The 18,892-nt window shown below is 38.0% G+C and overlaps 1 protein-coding gene across 1 annotated transcript in view; it reads right to left on the reverse strand.

Moving 5' to 3' along the window:
* Positions 1–2,441: 2,441 nt before the first annotated feature.
* Positions 2,442–18,892, reverse strand: part of LOC309415226 (transportin-1-like) — a gene marked incomplete at both ends in the record, with an annotated part of 59,295 nt that continues 42,844 nt past the window's right edge. The window contains 10 exons of the mRNA XM_082012677.1: positions 2,442–2,549; positions 5,556–5,630; positions 10,785–10,884; positions 11,664–11,739; positions 14,592–14,687; positions 14,897–14,995; positions 15,985–16,072; positions 16,168–16,326; positions 16,561–16,668; positions 17,436–17,522. Of these exons, the coding sequence (XP_081868803.1) occupies positions 2,442–2,549; positions 5,556–5,630; positions 10,785–10,884; positions 11,664–11,739; positions 14,592–14,687; positions 14,897–14,995; positions 15,985–16,072; positions 16,168–16,326; positions 16,561–16,668; positions 17,436–17,522 (996 nt within the window). The remainder of the gene's footprint in view (positions 2,550–5,555; positions 5,631–10,784; positions 10,885–11,663; positions 11,740–14,591; positions 14,688–14,896; positions 14,996–15,984; positions 16,073–16,167; positions 16,327–16,560; positions 16,669–17,435; positions 17,523–18,892) is intronic.

Genomic DNA, 18,892 nt, shown 5'->3' on the forward strand with positions numbered 1-18,892 from the left:
GATTTATTCACAGGAATACATGTAAGTAGAGAGAGAAAAAAAAAACCAAAAACCCCATCAACAGAAAAACTAAACAAATGAAATGAAGAGGATCCAAACCAACTTTCACTCTGTAGCTTTAAACTTGCACCCTTGTGCATTTAACTACATCACAAAGGGCCACCAACATGTGCCGATACATTGTAGATACCCTGCATTACATCCTTAACGTAAACATCTCTAAGATCATGCTGTGAACAAAAAGAAAGCATAAATATGTTGAGTGGGAATAAACACAAATATAGCAAACGTCATCAACTTCTACAATTGTTTTTACGTACCAACTAACATTTATGCAGCCTTTAATGGGTCTTACCATGTTACTCATTTTTAGAGATTCTGCTAAAAATCACTAGTATATAACCATGCAGAAAGCACATCACACTGACAGCACAGAGGCAAATATTTTGCACAGTTATATCAGCTTTCCACATTGTGCAGGTTACACACAATATAATATCAATCTTAATCTTAACAGATTTTAAAAAGGTATTTCAAAGGCCTAATTGTTGACTACAGTACTTTATAGATATATTCTTAATAAAAATAAGATCCACAGAATCTCAGAAAAGGAATTTTAAATGCAGGGCTATATTAAATTGGTAAACTGCAACACAAGACTGGCGCAACATAGTTAAATGTATACCAATTTCACTCTATGTGATGCAAGCATGCTGCATTCCCACTAATTTAAATTACTTCTGATCACTATGAACCAGAATGCATGCCTGAACCTTAAACTGCACGTTAAAAATAATGCCTTACTCCAGAAATTAAATCTAATTAAACACAATAACCAAATCATATCTGCTACTTTAATTTTATTTAAATGTTAAAATTAAGATGCCAATCTTTCCTTTGAAGTGTCCCTCCCCTTACCCCAAAAATGAAAGGAGTGACTCATTTGGCAGCTTGCTTCATTTTGTCCAAGTTAAGCTTTATTAATTTACAATGGGGTTTCTATATTGTACACTGCAAGCGCCTGCTCCTAATACAGACACAAGCTGCATTTTAACTGTACTAACTTAATTTGTTTAGTTATTCATTAACATGCAAATTACCTAGGAATCCCATCAAGCAGGATGAAATAATGTAGAAAACCCTTACTTAAAAAAAAACAAAACATAAAAGAAAAAAGAAAGCCTTTTACTGTTTGTGACCCCCATCCTTAGGTTTTCTTTATTGTGCGCAAAATAGTTTTACTCTTTACGTATCCCTATGGTTCAATTATATGGTTCTTATTTTGGTACAATTCCCCACAATAGTCCAGAATATGCTGTTTTGTTAATAGAATTTTTTTTTCTTCTTCACATCCAGTGCAGAGTTGTAACAGGAGACAGATTTCCACCCACAAAGGCTCCAGATGTTAAAACATTTCCCAACATCGACTTAATACAGTGACAGTAACACCTCCCTCCCACCCCTCCCAGTAGGGTTGGGACTGTACTGTATTCCCTACTGGTTTACCCTTCCCCCCAGTAAAGGGTAATATTTTCCCTGGGTGCAGAGGCTCCCTCATAGTCTCCCAGACTGAAGGACCTGTAAAAGAAAGATAAAGATATAGTTAAATCTTACCTTGAACCTTAACTGACAGATCAGTGCATAAACAAAGAGCTTTTTTGCCTTTTTTAAGTGGTAGGTGCCAAACTTTAACTTAAAAACAAATTTATGCCTAGATTTTCCCTTTTAAGTCTGTTTAAGAAAAGAGCCCATTTATACCAGATAAATTATTATTCATGAAACACCACCATATACTTTAAAGCTACACCGACAGTTTCACTATTGTGGCTAAGCTTAGATTTAAGATAAAAGCAGTCCTATATATTCTAACAAGCTTTTGCCTTTTTAGTACAAGATTATGAGGTAGTTATGACATTGAGAAAGATTATTAAACATACCTTCTACTGACCTAACACTTTCATTTTTAGGTGGTTTAAACAAGATAGCCATAGTGTCTCCTCAGTACAAACTGAGAATAATTGACAATTTTACCACTTTGGATTCCTCTTCATTAGGATGAAAAAACCCACTTATTTCAGAACTAAAATGCCCTCATCCACCATCTACTAATTCATAAGATATAAGGGATCCTGTGACTTTAGTATGGTGGCTTGAGGATTATAAACATCATTTTCCTTATTGAACCTGAACAGGCACTTTGTTACACCTCCACTTCCAACCTTATCTTGGTACACTACCGTGCACACTCACTCTCTTTCTCCCTCTCTCTGTAAAAATAAAAGAACAGAGTCAGACAACTGCTTTTGCTACAGCTACCACCATTTAGGTACACTATAATCTTTTTTTTTCTTCTTATAGGAAGGAAAGTTATCTGTTCCAGTGAATCGGAAAATTCATGTGCTTACCTCTAATTATGTGACTGCAGCTACAGTGCATTAAGGTTAAACTCCGTAGTATGCTGCAAGGCGCTCTTTTAAGGGAAGAGGAAACTGGTCAGAGAAACGCCTCCAATTGTCATCCCCAACTTGATTTTTAAATCCATGAAGAATCTACAAATGGGGGGGGAAGTCAAGATAATCATTAAACAGCAGATACACGATCATTATCTACTAGCAACATATGCAGTAAGGCACAAACTGCTGGATTGTGCATCTGTCCATTTGAATTCCCCAGTTTAATATTTAAATGATACTAAGAAACAAAGGAAGTCTAGTAATGTCTTAAAAGAAAAAAACATTTCAGTTAAGGGTGACATGTAGAATATAGCTACCCACACAAATTATTATAAACTATATAAACATATATCACATATAAATACGAATATAAATATTAAAAATGTAAACCATAAAATATAAAAATATAAATATAAATACAAATATGTGTGTATTTTTAATAACTGTGGTGTCTTACAACCTAGAGTTAGGCCATTTAGAATGCTAAACATTTTGTCAATTGACATGGTTTATATGTTAAGATTACTGTATTCACTCTTTTTTTTTAAAAACCTGTAATATGTTCTGCGAGGAAAGCTGAGACAGAACCACCACCAGCATTTGACAGAATGAACGCCTGTCAATTTCTAGCAAACACAAAAGCATCCTGAGAGCTGTGTTTTTTCCATGGAACCTGTAGACAACTATTACTAAAAAAGAAACTATTAAAATCTTTTGTGTTTTGAAAGAACAGGGATCCACAGCAGTCAAAAGCCAGCATAAGAGGGGAAGAAGGAAAAAAGCAAACAAAAAACCCACCCAAAACCAAAAAAAAAAAACCCAACCAAAAAACCCTTACGTGCTTCAGTCTGGACTCTCCAATGTAATAAATTAACAATTGAATGATACTGTCAAAAAGGTCTCAGTATTTTAGCCAGAATATAGCAGGTTAAAAGACAAACATACAAAAGAACAAAAGCAGATGAAATAGCTCCTCCTAATAGAAAATAATGCAGAGAGTCTCTAAAGTTTTGGTTTGTTTTTCTTTTTTAAACTCAAGGATACTGAACTGTGGAACAGTCTGTCATGAAAACATCCTCACAAAAAGGGCAATGTCAAAGTTAAAGCTCATGGTACTGAGTTCACCCTCAACACAACTTTCTCAAGCAGAGCTGTTCTTACACAGCATGTAGCAATAACAGTACAGTGTCACCAGTTAATTTACTGCTTTTCTCCCTTTCTTCCACAGGAAGATTCACCTCTCTTTCCTAACCCAGAGAGTCTGATCAGCCAGCTGCCAAGAAACTACCAAAAAAAATCTAAGAATGTTCAGGTACAACAAAAGGAACACTTAAAAAAATCACCTTCCAGTACAGTTTTAGCAAGTGAGCTTCAGCTACAGTCTTCAGTTATCTTGCTTTTATAAAATGTGATACCGTTCTTAGGGTATGTATCAGATCTCAACACTGGCAGCTCATCTACCTGTGCTCTTGGAAGGGGTATTTTCTCTCTCAGCTCTAGTGCTCCAAAAGTAACAAACCAACCAACCAACCCACCCCCAGAACCAAACACTGGATAATCAACTAACAAGAGAAAGACCTCATGGGACTACAAAAGGTTTTTTTCCATTGTTCCAAAAAGGAATAATTATTGTTGGAAAAACATGTAACTGGCCTACAGTAATCATGTATTCAGCTAGCATAAAAACTCACTCCAATGAGGAATTAATCTAAAAAATTTGCATGCCATCACTCAAAGAAAGCTTTGTCTCCTTTCTTGCATGGCAAAAAGCACAAAATAATACACTTTTAAAAAGAAGGATGTCTTTATGCCAAGTGACCAAGAAACATTGTGTCTAGTTTGAATGGATTAGATCCCACATGGATATCCTGGAAAGAATCTGAAAAAGAGGAACATAGCTTATTGAAGCAAGTATTGAATGCTGAAGGACCAGGACAGAAACATGTACTGAAACTGCTTTGGACAATGATCACAGACAGCACCCTGGACTTTCTTTTAAGCTTGTATTTGCCGTTTCCTTCTGCTGATGCTAGAATACTCACAGCCATGCATTTCCTGACCCTGATGTTCCTTCGAAGCCTCTCAGATAACTGGTCTCCTAACTAGGACAGTGAGATTTTTGTCTTTGCTCCTCAAGATGGGATTCAAAAGTTCTAGCTTCTGTTCTGATGTGCACACTTGGCATTACTTGAAGAGAAATGATCCAAGTACATACTTAGAAATATGCTCTGTTTTAGCTTTAAGAGGACTATTAACTTTTGACATACATCCTTCCTAAAAACAGAGATTTCATTTTACACCATATGAGGGGAGCCACACTACTGAACAGTAACAGCATCTGTTCATGAAACTGAAATTAAGTTTGTTTTGTTCTGGTTTTTAACCTAAGACACTAGTGACAAAACACAATATATTACTTTATGGGTGGGTTTTTTTCCTTGTTTATTTTACACAAGGCAAACAGTCCTTTTGCTTAAATTCTATTGACACTTTGTCTAGGGATGCATTCTTGGCTATCACTGTACATTAGTTTCTTGAAGACTTGTTTATCCAAGAGGGATTCTGAGGAGGGTTAAGCAATCCCAAAAACTTATTTTCAGCTGAAGCAAGATAAACAGATCAGGATACCACTGGAAGATTTTTCATTTGCAATTTTCTAGATATTTCTAAAAATAAAGTAGGCATCTGGGGGGGGGAAGTCTTGAACCACACAGATATCATTTTTTAGAAAAGAAAAAAAAAAGAAAGTAAAAAAAGTCTTACATGTGCTATAAAAACCCCCTGTTCTTCCAAATGCAGTCAAAATGTAGTAGGCTGGACATTATGAAAAGCTCTTTAAGGACAATTATCCTTTCAAGTATGATCTCAAGTGAGCTTTTCAACATGTTAAAAAGAATTTTGGAATAACCTGAAAGCATGTAAGAAAATATAGGTTAAAAACCTTCATTTTTATGATGTTTTGTCTGAAAGTTTATGACTTTGCAAGAAAGCCTTCATGACTATAAATACAGTAAGTGCTAATAGTGGAAATAGAAAGCAAGAAAGAAACAGAGGATCCAAAACAACCACAGTTCAGGTATACTGTCATATTAGAAACATTACCTTACAGAACATGTCTCGGAGATCATCTTTTGGGCTAATCCACGATGCAACAGCATCACAAAAAAAAATAAAGTCCTATAAGATTAAACAATCACATAGGTTAGAAACCTCAATTTATATATCTGAAAACAATGCTTGATGTTCGTTCTATGAACTATGCAGGGTATTTGATCCTAATTCACAACTGCTTTTGGTTTTATGTCTTTATTTTCCAGTTAATTCAGACAACAATGGCAATGGTAAGTTATTGTATTCTTAAGTGTATGGAAATAGAAATAGCTGAGTGTAGGAATAGCTTTGTTTAATCAGGTTTTTGATTAAATAAAACCACAGTAAAAAAACCCAACAAAAACAACAAACACCTCCTCCCCTCCCACACCACACTTGTCTAACTACTTCTTTCAATACACAGACCGAGTTTGAGAACCAATCATTTTAATAACAATCAAAAAACTCAAGACCAAGCTTGCAACTCACTCTCATGTATTCCAGATGGGAAAAAAGCTGTTGTGTTGCTTTAAGCAGAGACAGAAGTTGTTTCTGGGATACACAAATTGTTTATCATACAGGTTTAAAACTAAAGCCACCCCAAAATCCCTACATTTAGTTCATCTGCTGTCATGCATTACCTCCTACTACACCATTAAAACATCAGTCTTAATGATTAAGTTGATAACACAAATGTTTTTGGATAGGAACTAAAGATAACAACTACAAAGGAGGAGAGCTGGGATAATGAAGAGAGTCCTTAATTAATCCCTCCCTTTAAGCTGTGTGAAAGAACAAATGGACAGCAGAAAAGGGAAATGCTAAGTACAAAATAAGGGATAAGTGAAATGAACTGACAAATTCAAAACAAGATAGAAGCTCAATTATTGTGTTTCAGGGAGAAGGATTCCAGGCAGAGGAGAGGGAAATGCACCTTCATTTTCCTCTTACAAAAAATATTACATTGGTACAGCTTTACTTTGGAGCTGCAGAGACTAAAGAGAAAGTCATAGCAGGAGCACAGGTAGTGTTTTTGTCAGTACCTTCAGTGGCAGGAGGAACACTGAAAGGAACAGGAAAACACACCTGGTTAACACGTGGCTCAGGGGCTGGTGCCGTCTGTGGAATTTTGGGGTTTTTGACCATGGGGCAGTTTACACAGCACCAGACCTGCTGGCAGCAGATGGAGTGCAACTGTGTCCAAGGGGGAAAAGGACTCTCACTCATGAGTTGGCGGGGCTCATCGAGAGGGCTTTAAACTAGACTCGAAGGGGGAAGGGGATAAACCCAGGCTCGCTAGAGATGAGCCTAGAGGTGGCATGCCAATGTTGGGGGAGAAATCGATAGCCCAGCTCAATGCACGCAGCATGGGCAGCAAACAGGAGGAGCTGGAAGCCATTGTGCAGTGGGACAGCTATGATGTAGTTGCCATCACAGAAACATGGTGGGATGCTTCTCATGACTGGAGTGCTGCAATGGATGGCTATAAGCGCTTCAGAAGGGACAGGCAAGGAAGGAGAGGTGGTGGGGTGACTCTGTATGTTAGCGTCCTCATTTCAGCCAGGATAGAGCTGGTTTTCTTCACAGAAGCTAGTGTGAGACTGTGTTTTGGATTTGGGATGAGAAAATGTTGATAAGGTGCTGATGTTTTGGGTTGTTGCTGAGCAGTCAAGGACAGTCCAGATTCTCCTGCTGGCCTGCCAGTGAGAAGGCTGGGGGTGCACGGGGGCACGGCCAGGACAGCTGACCCAGACTGGCCAAAGGGATATTCCCTACCATATAATGTCATGCCCAGTCCATAAACTGGAGTTAGCCGGGGGGCAAGAATCGCTGCTCGGGGACGGGCTATCGATCGCCGGGTGGTGAGCAATTGCTGTATTGGGCATCGCTTGTTCTTGTACATTCCTTTGTCGGTATTATTATTGTTGTTAACATTGTTGTTTCCTTCTCTCTTGCTGTCCTATTAAACTGTTTTTATCTCAACCCATGAGTTTTTTCCCAATTCTCTCCCCCGTCCCACTGGGGGAGGGGGAGTGAGCGAGCGGCTGCGTGGTGCTTAGTTGCCGGCTGGAGCTAAACCACGACAGTTAGGGAGTGTTTTGATTGTATAGAGCTCAACGATTGTGATGACCAAGTCAAGTGCTTATGGGTAGGGATGAGGGGGAAGGCCAACGAGGCAGATATCCTGCTGGGAGTCTGTTATAGACCACCCAACCAGGACGAAGAGGCAGATGAAGCATTCTACAAGCGACTGGGAGAAGTCTCACAATCGCAAGCCCTTGTTCTCGTGGGAAACCTAAACTTAACAGACATCTGATGGAAATACAACACAGCAGAGAAGAAACAGTCTAGGAGGTTCCTGGAGTCTGTGGAAGAAAACTTCCTAACACAGCTGGTAAGGGAGACTACTGGGGAGGTGCCTTGCTTGACCTGCTGTTTACAAACAGAGAAGGACTGGTGGGGAGATGTGGTGGTCGGAGGCCGTCTTGGGCTTAGTGACCATGAAATGATAGAATTCTCAATTCTTGGTGTAGTAATGAAGGGGGTCAGCAAAACCGCTGCCATGGACTTCTGGAGGGCAGACTTTGGCCTGTTCAGGTCACTGGTTGAGAGAGTCCCTTGGGAGACAGTCCTGAAGGGCAAAAGGGTCCAGGAAGGCTGGACAGCCTTCAAGAAGGAAATCTTAAAGGCGCAGGAGCAGGCGGTCCCCATGTGCCGTAAGAATAGCTGGCGGGGAAGACGACTGACCTGGCTGAACAGGTAGCTTTTGCTGGGACTCAGAGAAAAGAGGAGAGTTTATCACCTCTGTAAGAAGGGGCAGGAAACTCACGAAGCGTACAAGGATCTCGTTAGGTCAAGCAGGGACAAAATTAGAAAGGCAAAAGCCTAGCCAGAACTCAATCTGTCCACGGCTGTAAGGGACAACAAAAAATGTTTTTACAAATATATTAACAACAAAAAGAGAGGCAAGGAGAATCTCCATCCTTTATTGCATGTGGGGGGGAACATTGCCACCAAGGATGAGGAAACAGCTGAGGTACTTAATGCCTTCTTTCCCTCAGTCTTTAATAGCTAGACTAAGTATGCTCAGGGTATTCAGCCCCCTGAGCTGGAAGATGGGGATGGAGAGCAGAATAAACTCCCCATAATCCAGGAGGAAGCAGTTCACGACCTGCTATGCCAGCTGGACACCCACAAGTCCATGGGGCCTGATGGGATCCACCCAAGAGTGCTGAGGGAGCTGGTGGAGGAGCTTGCCAAGCCACTCTCCATCATTTATCAGCAGCCCTGGTTAACAGGGGAGGTCCCAGAAGACTGGAGGCTTGCCAATGTGACGCCCATCTACAAGAAAGGCCGGAAGGAGGATCCAGGGAACTACAGGCCTGTCAGCCTGACCTCGGTACTGGGGAAGATTATGCAGAGGTTCATCTTGAGGGCGTTCACAGGACATGTGCAGGACAACCAAGGGATAAGGCCCAGCCCGCACGAGTTCATGAAAGGCAGGTCCTGCTTGACCAACCTGATCTCCTTCTATGACCAGGTGACCCGCTTAGGGGATGAGGGAAAGGCTGTGGACGTTGTCTACCTGGACTTTAGTAAAGCCTTTGACAGCGTCTCCCACAGCATTCTCCTGGAGAAACTGGTGGCTTGTGACTTAGGTGTACTCTTCGCTGGGTAAGGAACTGGCTGCACAGTCGAGCTCAGAGTTGTGGTGGACGGAGTTAAATCCATTTGGCAGCCAGTTACAAGCAGTGTTCCCCAGGGCTCAGTTTTGGGGCCAGGAGGGGAATTGAGTGCTCCCTCAGTAAGTTTGCAAATGACACCAAGTTGGGTGGGAGTGTTGATCTGCTGGAGGGTAGGGGGGCTCTGCAGAGGGATCTGGACAGGCTGGATCGATGGGCAGGGGTCAACTGCATGAGGTTTAATAAGGCCAAGTGCCGGGTCCTGCACTTGGGTCACAACAACCCCATGCAACGCTACAGGCTTGGGGAGGAGTGGCTGGAGAGTTGCCCGGCCAAAAAGGGCCTGGGGGTGCTGGTTGACAGCCGGCTGAACATGAGCCGGCAGTGTGCCCAGGTGGCCAAGGCGGCCAACAGCATCCTGGCCTGTATCAGCAATAGTGTGGCCAGCAGGAGTAGGGAAGTGATCGTGCCCCTGTACTCAGCACTGGTGAGGCTGCACCTCGAATACTGTGTTCACTTTTGGGCCCCTCACTCCAAGAAGGACATTGAGGTGCTGGAGCGTGTCCAAAGAAGGGCAACGAAGCTGGTGAGGGGGCTGGAGCACAAGTCTTCTGAGGAGCGGCTGAGGGAACTGGGGTTGTTCTGTCTGGAGAAGAGGAGGCTGAGGGGAGACCTCATTGCTCTTGACAACTGCCTGAAAGGGGGCTGTGGTGAGGTGGGTGTTGGTCTCTTCTCCCAAGTAACCAGTGATAGAACGAGAGGAAATGGCCTCAAGTTGTGCCAGGGGAGGTTTAGAGTAGACAGTAGGAAAAATGTCTTTACCGAGAGAGTGGTCAAGCATTGGAACAGGCTGCCCAGGGAGGTGGTGGAGTCACCATCACTGGAGGTGTTCAAAAAATGTGTGGACGTGGCACTTTGGGACATGGTTTAGTGGGCATGGTGGTGTTGGGTTGATGGTTGGACTTGATGATCTTAGAGGTCTTTTCCAACCTTAATGATTCTGTGATATTCTATTCTTGAGATGTATCATTTATTTTAGAGAGATGCATCTTCCTTGTCACATTGACTATTTAAGCAATATATCCAAAGTTGAAAGAGACTCTTCCCTACCCAAGTTTTAAGAATTAAGGGGTGGTTATTGTTTTTGTTATGGTTTTTTTTTTAAAGCCTAAATTGCATCTGAAAAATATTATGTGAACTTTTGCCTTGCATTTTCATACGCATTCTCAACATGAAAAAGTGACAGAAGTATCAAAATACAGTTAATCACGGTTCATTGTTTACATATTATTTGTAAGTAAAAGACAAAAAATGAATTTAACAATACTGTCCTTTCGTTTCCATAAGTGATAATTACTGAAGCAGAAATCCTGAAGTATCATGATATGTATCATTTTACATATAAACATTTTGTCCTCCTTGATGTCAAAAAAGCAGCTACAGCATGTACTACAGGGAATCAACATCAAGCTAAACTTTTTCATACTCCATATACAGCTTTCACTAAATTTCACATGAGCAAAAAAAAAAAAAGTTAAGATCTATTTATGTATCTTACTTGGACTACTCCACTGGGGTTGACTGAGATCATGGTACATATCCCACGGAATGCTGAATCCTTTTCCTCATTGTCTCTTATGTTTCGCAGAGAGGTGCACCTATTAAGTTGGAGAGCAAAACTTAGCTAATTCTATTACTTTTTCATTCAGTCAAGTCAGAACTAGATTACAGTATTTGATGGAATAAGTCACACTGACAAGATTATCTGAAACACTATTTTGAACACTTAGGAAGATACTTGTTGCACACAGTCTTTACTGCCCATTAGGCATCAGCTCCAGAATCTTTCTTTCCTGTTGCACTACATACAGTTAGAAAGTGTGACCTGTGTTCCATTAAATACAAAAGAAACATGTATATGAAATATTTATAGAAACTATCATTATTAGAAGCAGAACATAAAATACTATAGCAGTATGAATTGTCAGATACCACTTACAGAACAGTTATTTAACTTTTACAGCAGCAAGCAAGCTATTTTATACATAACAAGTCTAGAAACATATTCCTTACAGCAGTTCAAGCCTCAGACTGAATCTTAAGAAATGAACAGCTTAAATTATACAGTATTTGCATGCATTATATTATCATTCTGGTGGATTTTAAAATGCTCTTTTGTAGTCAAGCTTTAACACACAAGCATGTGACAATCTTATCCCATGCATAAATTAGTAGTTAGCCACAACATAAAGAATACATGACAGTGCTACTAAAAACTCACAAACCTGATAGGACAAGATTAGTCACATGGTTGGCAATGATTAAGGATTGAGATTTTGTAACCAACTGAAAATATATCTAAAAGTGAGATAGAAGAAAGAAAGAAAGAAAGAGAGTGAAGAAAAATGAATTAAAAAAATAATTGAATAATACACACCAGGGTCTTATAAACTGCTGTAGCATGGGGGCCACCTCTTGAGGACAAACGTAACCAAGACGACCAATTGTTATTGCTAAGGTAATGCAATCACGGTTATACACCACCAAACGCCAACCAAGACATGAGCAAATGAGGGGGGAGGAGAAAAAATAAAGAAAAAACAACAAATAACTCAGAAACAGAAGCCAACAGAACCTGTGTATGATAGTAAACATAAGATTTCACCAGTGTTGTTTATTACCACCCCCTAAATAAGAGGCAGCAACATATATGGTATACTCTCCAGGTTAAAAGAAAAATTAAAGAAGAAAATGAGAGAACACCAAAAAACACAATTTAAAATCCAAAGGCTTTCTGATATAAGCAGTCATTCTGCCCTCTTCAGAATCATCTCTTACAGTAAATTTACCTAGCATACACTTCAAAGTTTTTAATAAAAAGTACTATTATGGATACTCTTGACAGAAAGGAATTAACTTTTTTCAGTTTTAGTATCAAGTAGTCCTAAACATTTTATTTTTTTCAATATTTTGAATTCAAGACTTTAATAGGCTTACTATCTATCAGTAAAAATACATTTATAAATACTTTTACACTGAATACATTGTAGTCTATCTAATAAATGCTAAATAGATTAAACACTTCTCAAAGAGCACCAAATATTTGTTGTCTTCATAATCTTGTAGAGAATTTAAAGTGGTTGCTAACTCATAGCAACTGACTGCAGAAAATTAATTCTTTAATCCCAATATTTCTCCTGTTCAGAAAAGGCTTCCTCATAAAAGTTATATAAGAAACTGACTTCTGATACAGAAGCATAAGAACACATGAAAAGCAAAACTGCTTCTTTGGATGATTAAGTAGTGTGGTCCTTTGTTCTGAGGGACAGACGGAAGAAAATATCATCATTCAAATGTGTTTTAATGGTGTTTGCTCAACTCACAAAAGATTAATCTTTAGAAAAAGGAGAAGGTAGGGAATAATGTATCAGGATTACTTGAAGCAAAATACACGACTAATACTAAAATCCAGCAGATTTATATGAAGCAGAGAAAGAAAACCTATGTTCAAGGGACATACTATGCAACACTAATTAACAGGCATTTGTGAACAATTTAATGAAACATGCAATAAAGCAGATGATGCTTTCTCCAATAAAAGTCTAGTGTAGGATATACTAGCAGTTTGAAATGTACTCATTCCAGGAAAGCTGTGGCTCACTGGCAATGTACTATTTTGCCCAGACATTACTCAATTTCATTATGCAGTGTCTCAAATTTTCGGTAGGTCTAACATAAAACTGCATTTGAAATGCTACTTTCAAATTAAAATACACTTTTAAGGTTTATCTGCAAGTTCTCACAGCTACAGTTTGTGCAAAGACTAGTAATTTCTGTCAAAGCTTAACTGTTTGGAATGTACTCATTATTTTCTATGCAACTACTTTTACTTAAGGTGGTCTTGTATGTTTCCATAGAAGTGTTTTCATAGCTCATTAAATAACAACCTAAAGCAGAAAACAGTAATACTCTTGCACTTACCAATGGCATGCAGCACAATATCCCACAACAAACTTATAATTAAGTACACCACACTCAATGTTTATTTGCAGTTATGCATCCACATTTAAAGCAACTATTAAGATACTAAAAAAAAAAAAAGTCAGTGTTTGGATGCTTCAAAAAATTCTCTAGCAGTGATAGAAGCAAACTTTTAAATACTGGATGCTCCTCAGTTATAGGTATTACACATCCATCAGTGCAGACGAAGGGGGTTGGGGCAGGGGGAAAGAAAATTTATATTGCTATGCTATTCCATAGTGTATTTCATAACAAGTAGCTATTTGCTCCAAAATTATCTTTTCAAAAAGCAGTGCCTATAAATATGCCAGACAACTAGGCAATTTTTCCTTCAAGTTCACCTTCCATACTAAATGAGGAGGTGGGGTGTAGAGAATACTGGAGGAAAAATATGCATTGAAATAAATCTCTCTCCAATTTATCTCATACTTAGCTCAAAACAAAAAAGTAACTGTAGCACTGAATTTGTATAATTTTCAATTATGTCAAGTATAATGACTAAACTATCATTTTTCTTACAAGAGAGTTTTCGAACAGAAAAAAGTCAAAAGATTCTCAATTAGTAAAATAGTAAACCAGAAACTTGTTAAATTATTAATAAAGTTTTGCTGAAGTATGGAAGGTGCTCTTCATACCAGAACATGCCCTCTATAAATACAAAAGAAACAAGCCTCAGAAATTCTGATTCAATAAGGCATTTGGGGACTGTTCCCAATTTGGAAGGCAAAGTTGCTGGCCAGAACATAAAAACACACATGCAACTGTTAGAATTCTTTTCAGAAATTTGTTATTAAGCAACCAGGTAATAGAAGTTATACATAATTTCAGTTATGTTGTGGTAAAACTGCCATCACAGATCTAGATTTTTGCGCATGTTACTACAAATTGATCGTAAAAAAAAAGTGCATTTTTTGTAAATTCAAAGAGTTCATTATTTGTTTTATATATGCCAATTACATTTGTTTCAAACATTAGCCATATATATACAGTACACATGTGTAAGGACATGCATATATTAAAATCAGTGTAAAGCCACTAAGTCTTTAAGTGTTACTGCATACATTTGTCATATTGTATACATAAATAAAATTGGAATAATTCTTAAATAGATGATAACTAAATATAAAATGCTATAAAGGTGAGAAAGCAATAACTTTAATAATCTAGATATATGATAGATGTTTTGCTGCAAGACTGAGACTTGTAAGAGCTTCTGCAGAACAGAGTTGTTTTTGCTTATAAAAGCCAAATACATAGCAATAAAATAAGTTCCATGCACTTTTTTATAAAAAAAAAATGAAAAACTCTAATTCCCTTCACCATGAATGGCTCATTTTTTGGGTACCTGTGTTCTCTAACAATGTCTTTGGTGTGTTGGGTCTGTTAATTATTTCTACAAGCTGGTGCAACACCATTGGAATATAAGGCTGCATCTCTATACCTGAAACAGCCAAAAAGAAACATTCAGAAGAAAATGACCATTAATATACATTATCTTTTTAGATATGGTACATTGAACTTACTGTCAAAGACAAGAATATCAAATTTAATTTAAATTTTAACACGAAAATATCACTAAGAATAAAAAAAAACAACTCAAAGCATTCTAAATGTGGAAGGATTCAAAGAAAAAAAAATTAAAAATCTTACCCATCTGGATAGAGATTTCTCCAATTGCCCAGGTGGCATTGTTACACACAGAAATGAATTCAGGGTTTAGGTTGGTTCCCAAAATAGGCATGAAATCAGCTAGAAAGAACAACATTTTAAAATCTCATCACACAATACAACCATGTTGTCCCATTACTATAAGATCATGGGGAAAAAAAGAAAAGTTTTTAAAAAATTGTGTAAGCATATTTCAATTCTTGTAAGAATTAACAAGAGCTGTATTTCTGCTATATATCAGATTAACTTGTATTTTGCAACCTAAGCAGTTCAATGCAAACCTTTTCAAACTATGTTTTAAAAATATTTCTAATAGGCTTTACCTTTATATAACTCTAGAAACCTTTTTTCACCCCTTCACGGGGGTGGGGGAAGAAAAAACATACCTGAATAGCTATGTATTCAGCTGTGCTAAAAAAAAACCCCAAACAAAAAACCCCAAACAAAAAAACCCTCAACAATAACAGCAAACCACCAAACAAAACACCCCCCCCAAAACCCACAACAGCCAACAACAATGAAGCCTAGAAGGCAAATCACAGCCTTGATTAAATTTTAATAAAATGTTAGTCACAAAGATTATAACATCTGCCAAATAAATTTTAAATTACAAGCCTATCCAAGCATTCATTTGTCAAGTTAAGTTTATCTGAAGAGTATCTCAGGGAAGAGACAGTGAATATCTTGCAAGTGTATAACTGATGCTCCTTGTAACAATAGATTCTAGTAGAACAAAAAAGCTACAAATTCAAGAATTTATCAAAGAAAGCAACTGTTCTAATCGAAGTCTAAGTACATCTGTTTTGCTGTATTCCAGCACAACAGGAAGCATGTTACATATAAACATCAAGCAGCAAAATGAACTTCTGCACTGTCTACAAAAAGAACAACATGTCTTAAACACACAGTTCAAAGGAGAAAAGACTACAGAATCTTTCTGATAAAGGAAAATGAAAACTTACAACACCATGACAAGGCAAGCCACAGAAAAGGGAACTTAACAATGGCTAAACCAGCCTCTTATCAGTTTGTAAAACGTGTTAATTATTTAATATGTAAAAGAAACATACCGATGCAAGGCTTAACATGCTGAAAACACGCCTTTGTCAGATCACCTAACAATGCAAAAGAACTCTGCCGTACCTCAGGCATTTTATCCTAAAGAGAGGAAGAAAAAAACCTGACAATTCTAGAAGTGTTTCCGATTCTCTTAAGAAAGAAAATCCTTGGATTAAACAGGTTACTCATCTCACCTGCATGCATTGGTACATTAGTGTCAGGATATTGCTGCGAGCCACTAGCTGTTCAATGTTGCCTCCAAGTCCTTCAGCTAAACCACTAAGTAAATCAAGAGCCACAATCATGAAATCTTTATCTGGAGCCTCATATTGGTCTGGCTGAGCATTGTGCAACTGCAACAAATAAGTACACATTTTCAAAATGAGTATTAGATTTTCTCAGGGGTATGCATAAAAGTAAAAATAAAACAAAACAAGCAAACAAAAAATTAGTTTCAGAACTGCAGCTTCATTTAAATATTCAATGGTTAATACTACAAATCTCCCTGCAAACCTCTAACTTTACATAGTTAATACATTGGTTTAAGGAGATATTCTGAAAACATTGGAATAGCAATAGAAAAATACCATGGCTTGTGCAAGAGTCTTCTGCACCAGATTTACACAACGCTGGTACACAGGTTCACAGTACGGAAGAAAGCCAGATTGCAAGGCAGTAGCAACTGACGACAGGCACTGGAATAAAATAAATAAATAAAAAGAGCGAGAGACACACTAACTTTCCTCACGTCCCTGAAGTACCTTTTACTTGGGAGAGATAAATTAAAAGCATTTTAAGTATACCCACAAGTAACTGATTAAGTAAAAACAACATGGAAAGGCAGTACTGATTAGCTGAGCCAAGGCAACTGTCAGCTAATTGTTACTCTCTCCTATGTATGTCAGTTGAGAAAATTTCTCAGAAGCAGCATCTTCTTAGAGGTGGCCAAGAAAGTTCATATGAAGACAGTTACTATAATTCAGCTAGCACTTACGCTAAACTTCAATATCCTGACCATGTAACAAGCCCTAACATTACCCAAGAGTTACAAAACTAATTTCTCTAGAAGCATTTTCCTGCTTCACACTTGGAAAGTACAGAGAACAGACTACATGGTCTGGTTCATACCTTCAACCTGTCTGATAATAGTTTTAATGGAGGGATGAAGGGAGAGCAAGGAGAGAGAGAAGACAAGAACAACAGGGGGATGGAACAATTAAAAAAAAATCACAAAGAAAACACTCAAGAATGGCAGAAAAAAAAATCTAAAAGATTCCTGCTAAACCTAATGACATTTCCTCAGTCACAAGATTTTCTCACTACAGTCATAATATTTTCTCCATAATGGGAAATACTTAATGCTGTCAGCTTTTATAGTCACACTTACTAACAGGAGCATCTTTAGTAAAAGGGGTAATTCCTAAAAGAAGTTGATAAAACATATTCAAATTTTAACATTTACCTCTAATAAAGGGAAGAGATCTTTATCTTCATCCTTCAACATGTTCCACTTCTGGATTAATGGAGGCATTAGCATCTGAATATATTCCTGTTTAGGATGAAAAAGCATCAGCTACTGAAACACTTCATTGTGTACTAGTTTATTTGAAAGCTAGAAAATTGATATATTAAGTATTGATATATTCTACTTTCTCAGCAAAAGAAAATTGATATACTCTAATCATTGTTGCAATATGTAGAAGTAGTTTAATATTAGAATTGACAATTTATGTCTTCAGATTTTTTGCTGAGGCACATAAGTACCTTTGTAGAATTAATCTTTTCCTCCAGGTTTGGCATCAGTCTAGAAACTTTTAATAGCTGCCTGGGTTGTTACAAATCTATAGGATTGCCTCAGGGCCTACAGAAAATGTTTTTACCAGCAATGCAATCTGTTTGTGCATCTGCCACCTGCTTTTCTCAACCATCTCCCACTGCCCTGATGCTACAATCCTATCCCCCCAAGTTCCTGAAACCTCTTCCTCATCCATGAAGAAAGTAATTTTCTATCCCTCCAGAAGGGCACACTTACCAGTTCTGTATAAAGATGTTGCATCTTCCCTGACACTGTTGTCACAGTCACAAAGACATTAAGCAAGGCATCCCTGTAGTACTGTTGCTCCCAGAAAGTATCCAAAGAGCCAACAGATGCTGCCAGCTAATGCTATGTCCAAAGATACAATATTCTAAGTGACTGAAGAAAGTCCCACCATCACCAGGAGCTCCCATTTAGCTTCCTCCTGGTGCCATCAAATGTCAAGCTGGACAGGGCCAGAAAGAGATTGGAAAAGATGTCCTCTGATGGTGTGGAGTCTTAGATGGCAAGTAAAATGCCATGGCAACAACCCAAATTGTTTTATTCTAGTGTCTATGACATGTGAAGCACTATAATAAAGCAAATTTCAATAGCCATCATAGCATCAATATCAATACCAATAGCATTCAATAGCCATCACATAGCACGTGACATGTATGCATATCCTATTAATGAACATATGTACACATATTTGCCTGTGTGTTATCTCTGCTTTGTCCAAAGGATTTTGTGTTTTTATATATAAAATGCATGTCTATCCCACTCTCTGATAAAGCAATTTCTAATGATGATGTACTCCAATACATTGGAAAGACACACAGAGCAGCTTAGCTATACTGAAAGTAGTTACAGAAAAAAAAATTTAAAAAAAACCCCAGTCATTAGAAATTAGCACACACATTCCACCAATTTCTTTAAAGTCCCATTTCATATCTATATTGATATACATATCTCCTCTGAGCTGAAAAATTCTGAGAATGAGGAAAAAAAGGTCATGATAATGAGAAACACATTTCACAAGCCACCATACACACGTTTATTCAAAATGGGGAGTATTTGTGTAGTGGGAAAATTACATGCAGTCTATGTATTTTACATGTAAA

This window comes from Phaethon aethereus (genome assembly GCF_964289735.1).
Source record: "Phaethon aethereus genome assembly, chromosome: W".
NCBI classification, from domain to species: Eukaryota; Metazoa; Chordata; class Aves; order Phaethontiformes; family Phaethontidae; genus Phaethon; species Phaethon aethereus.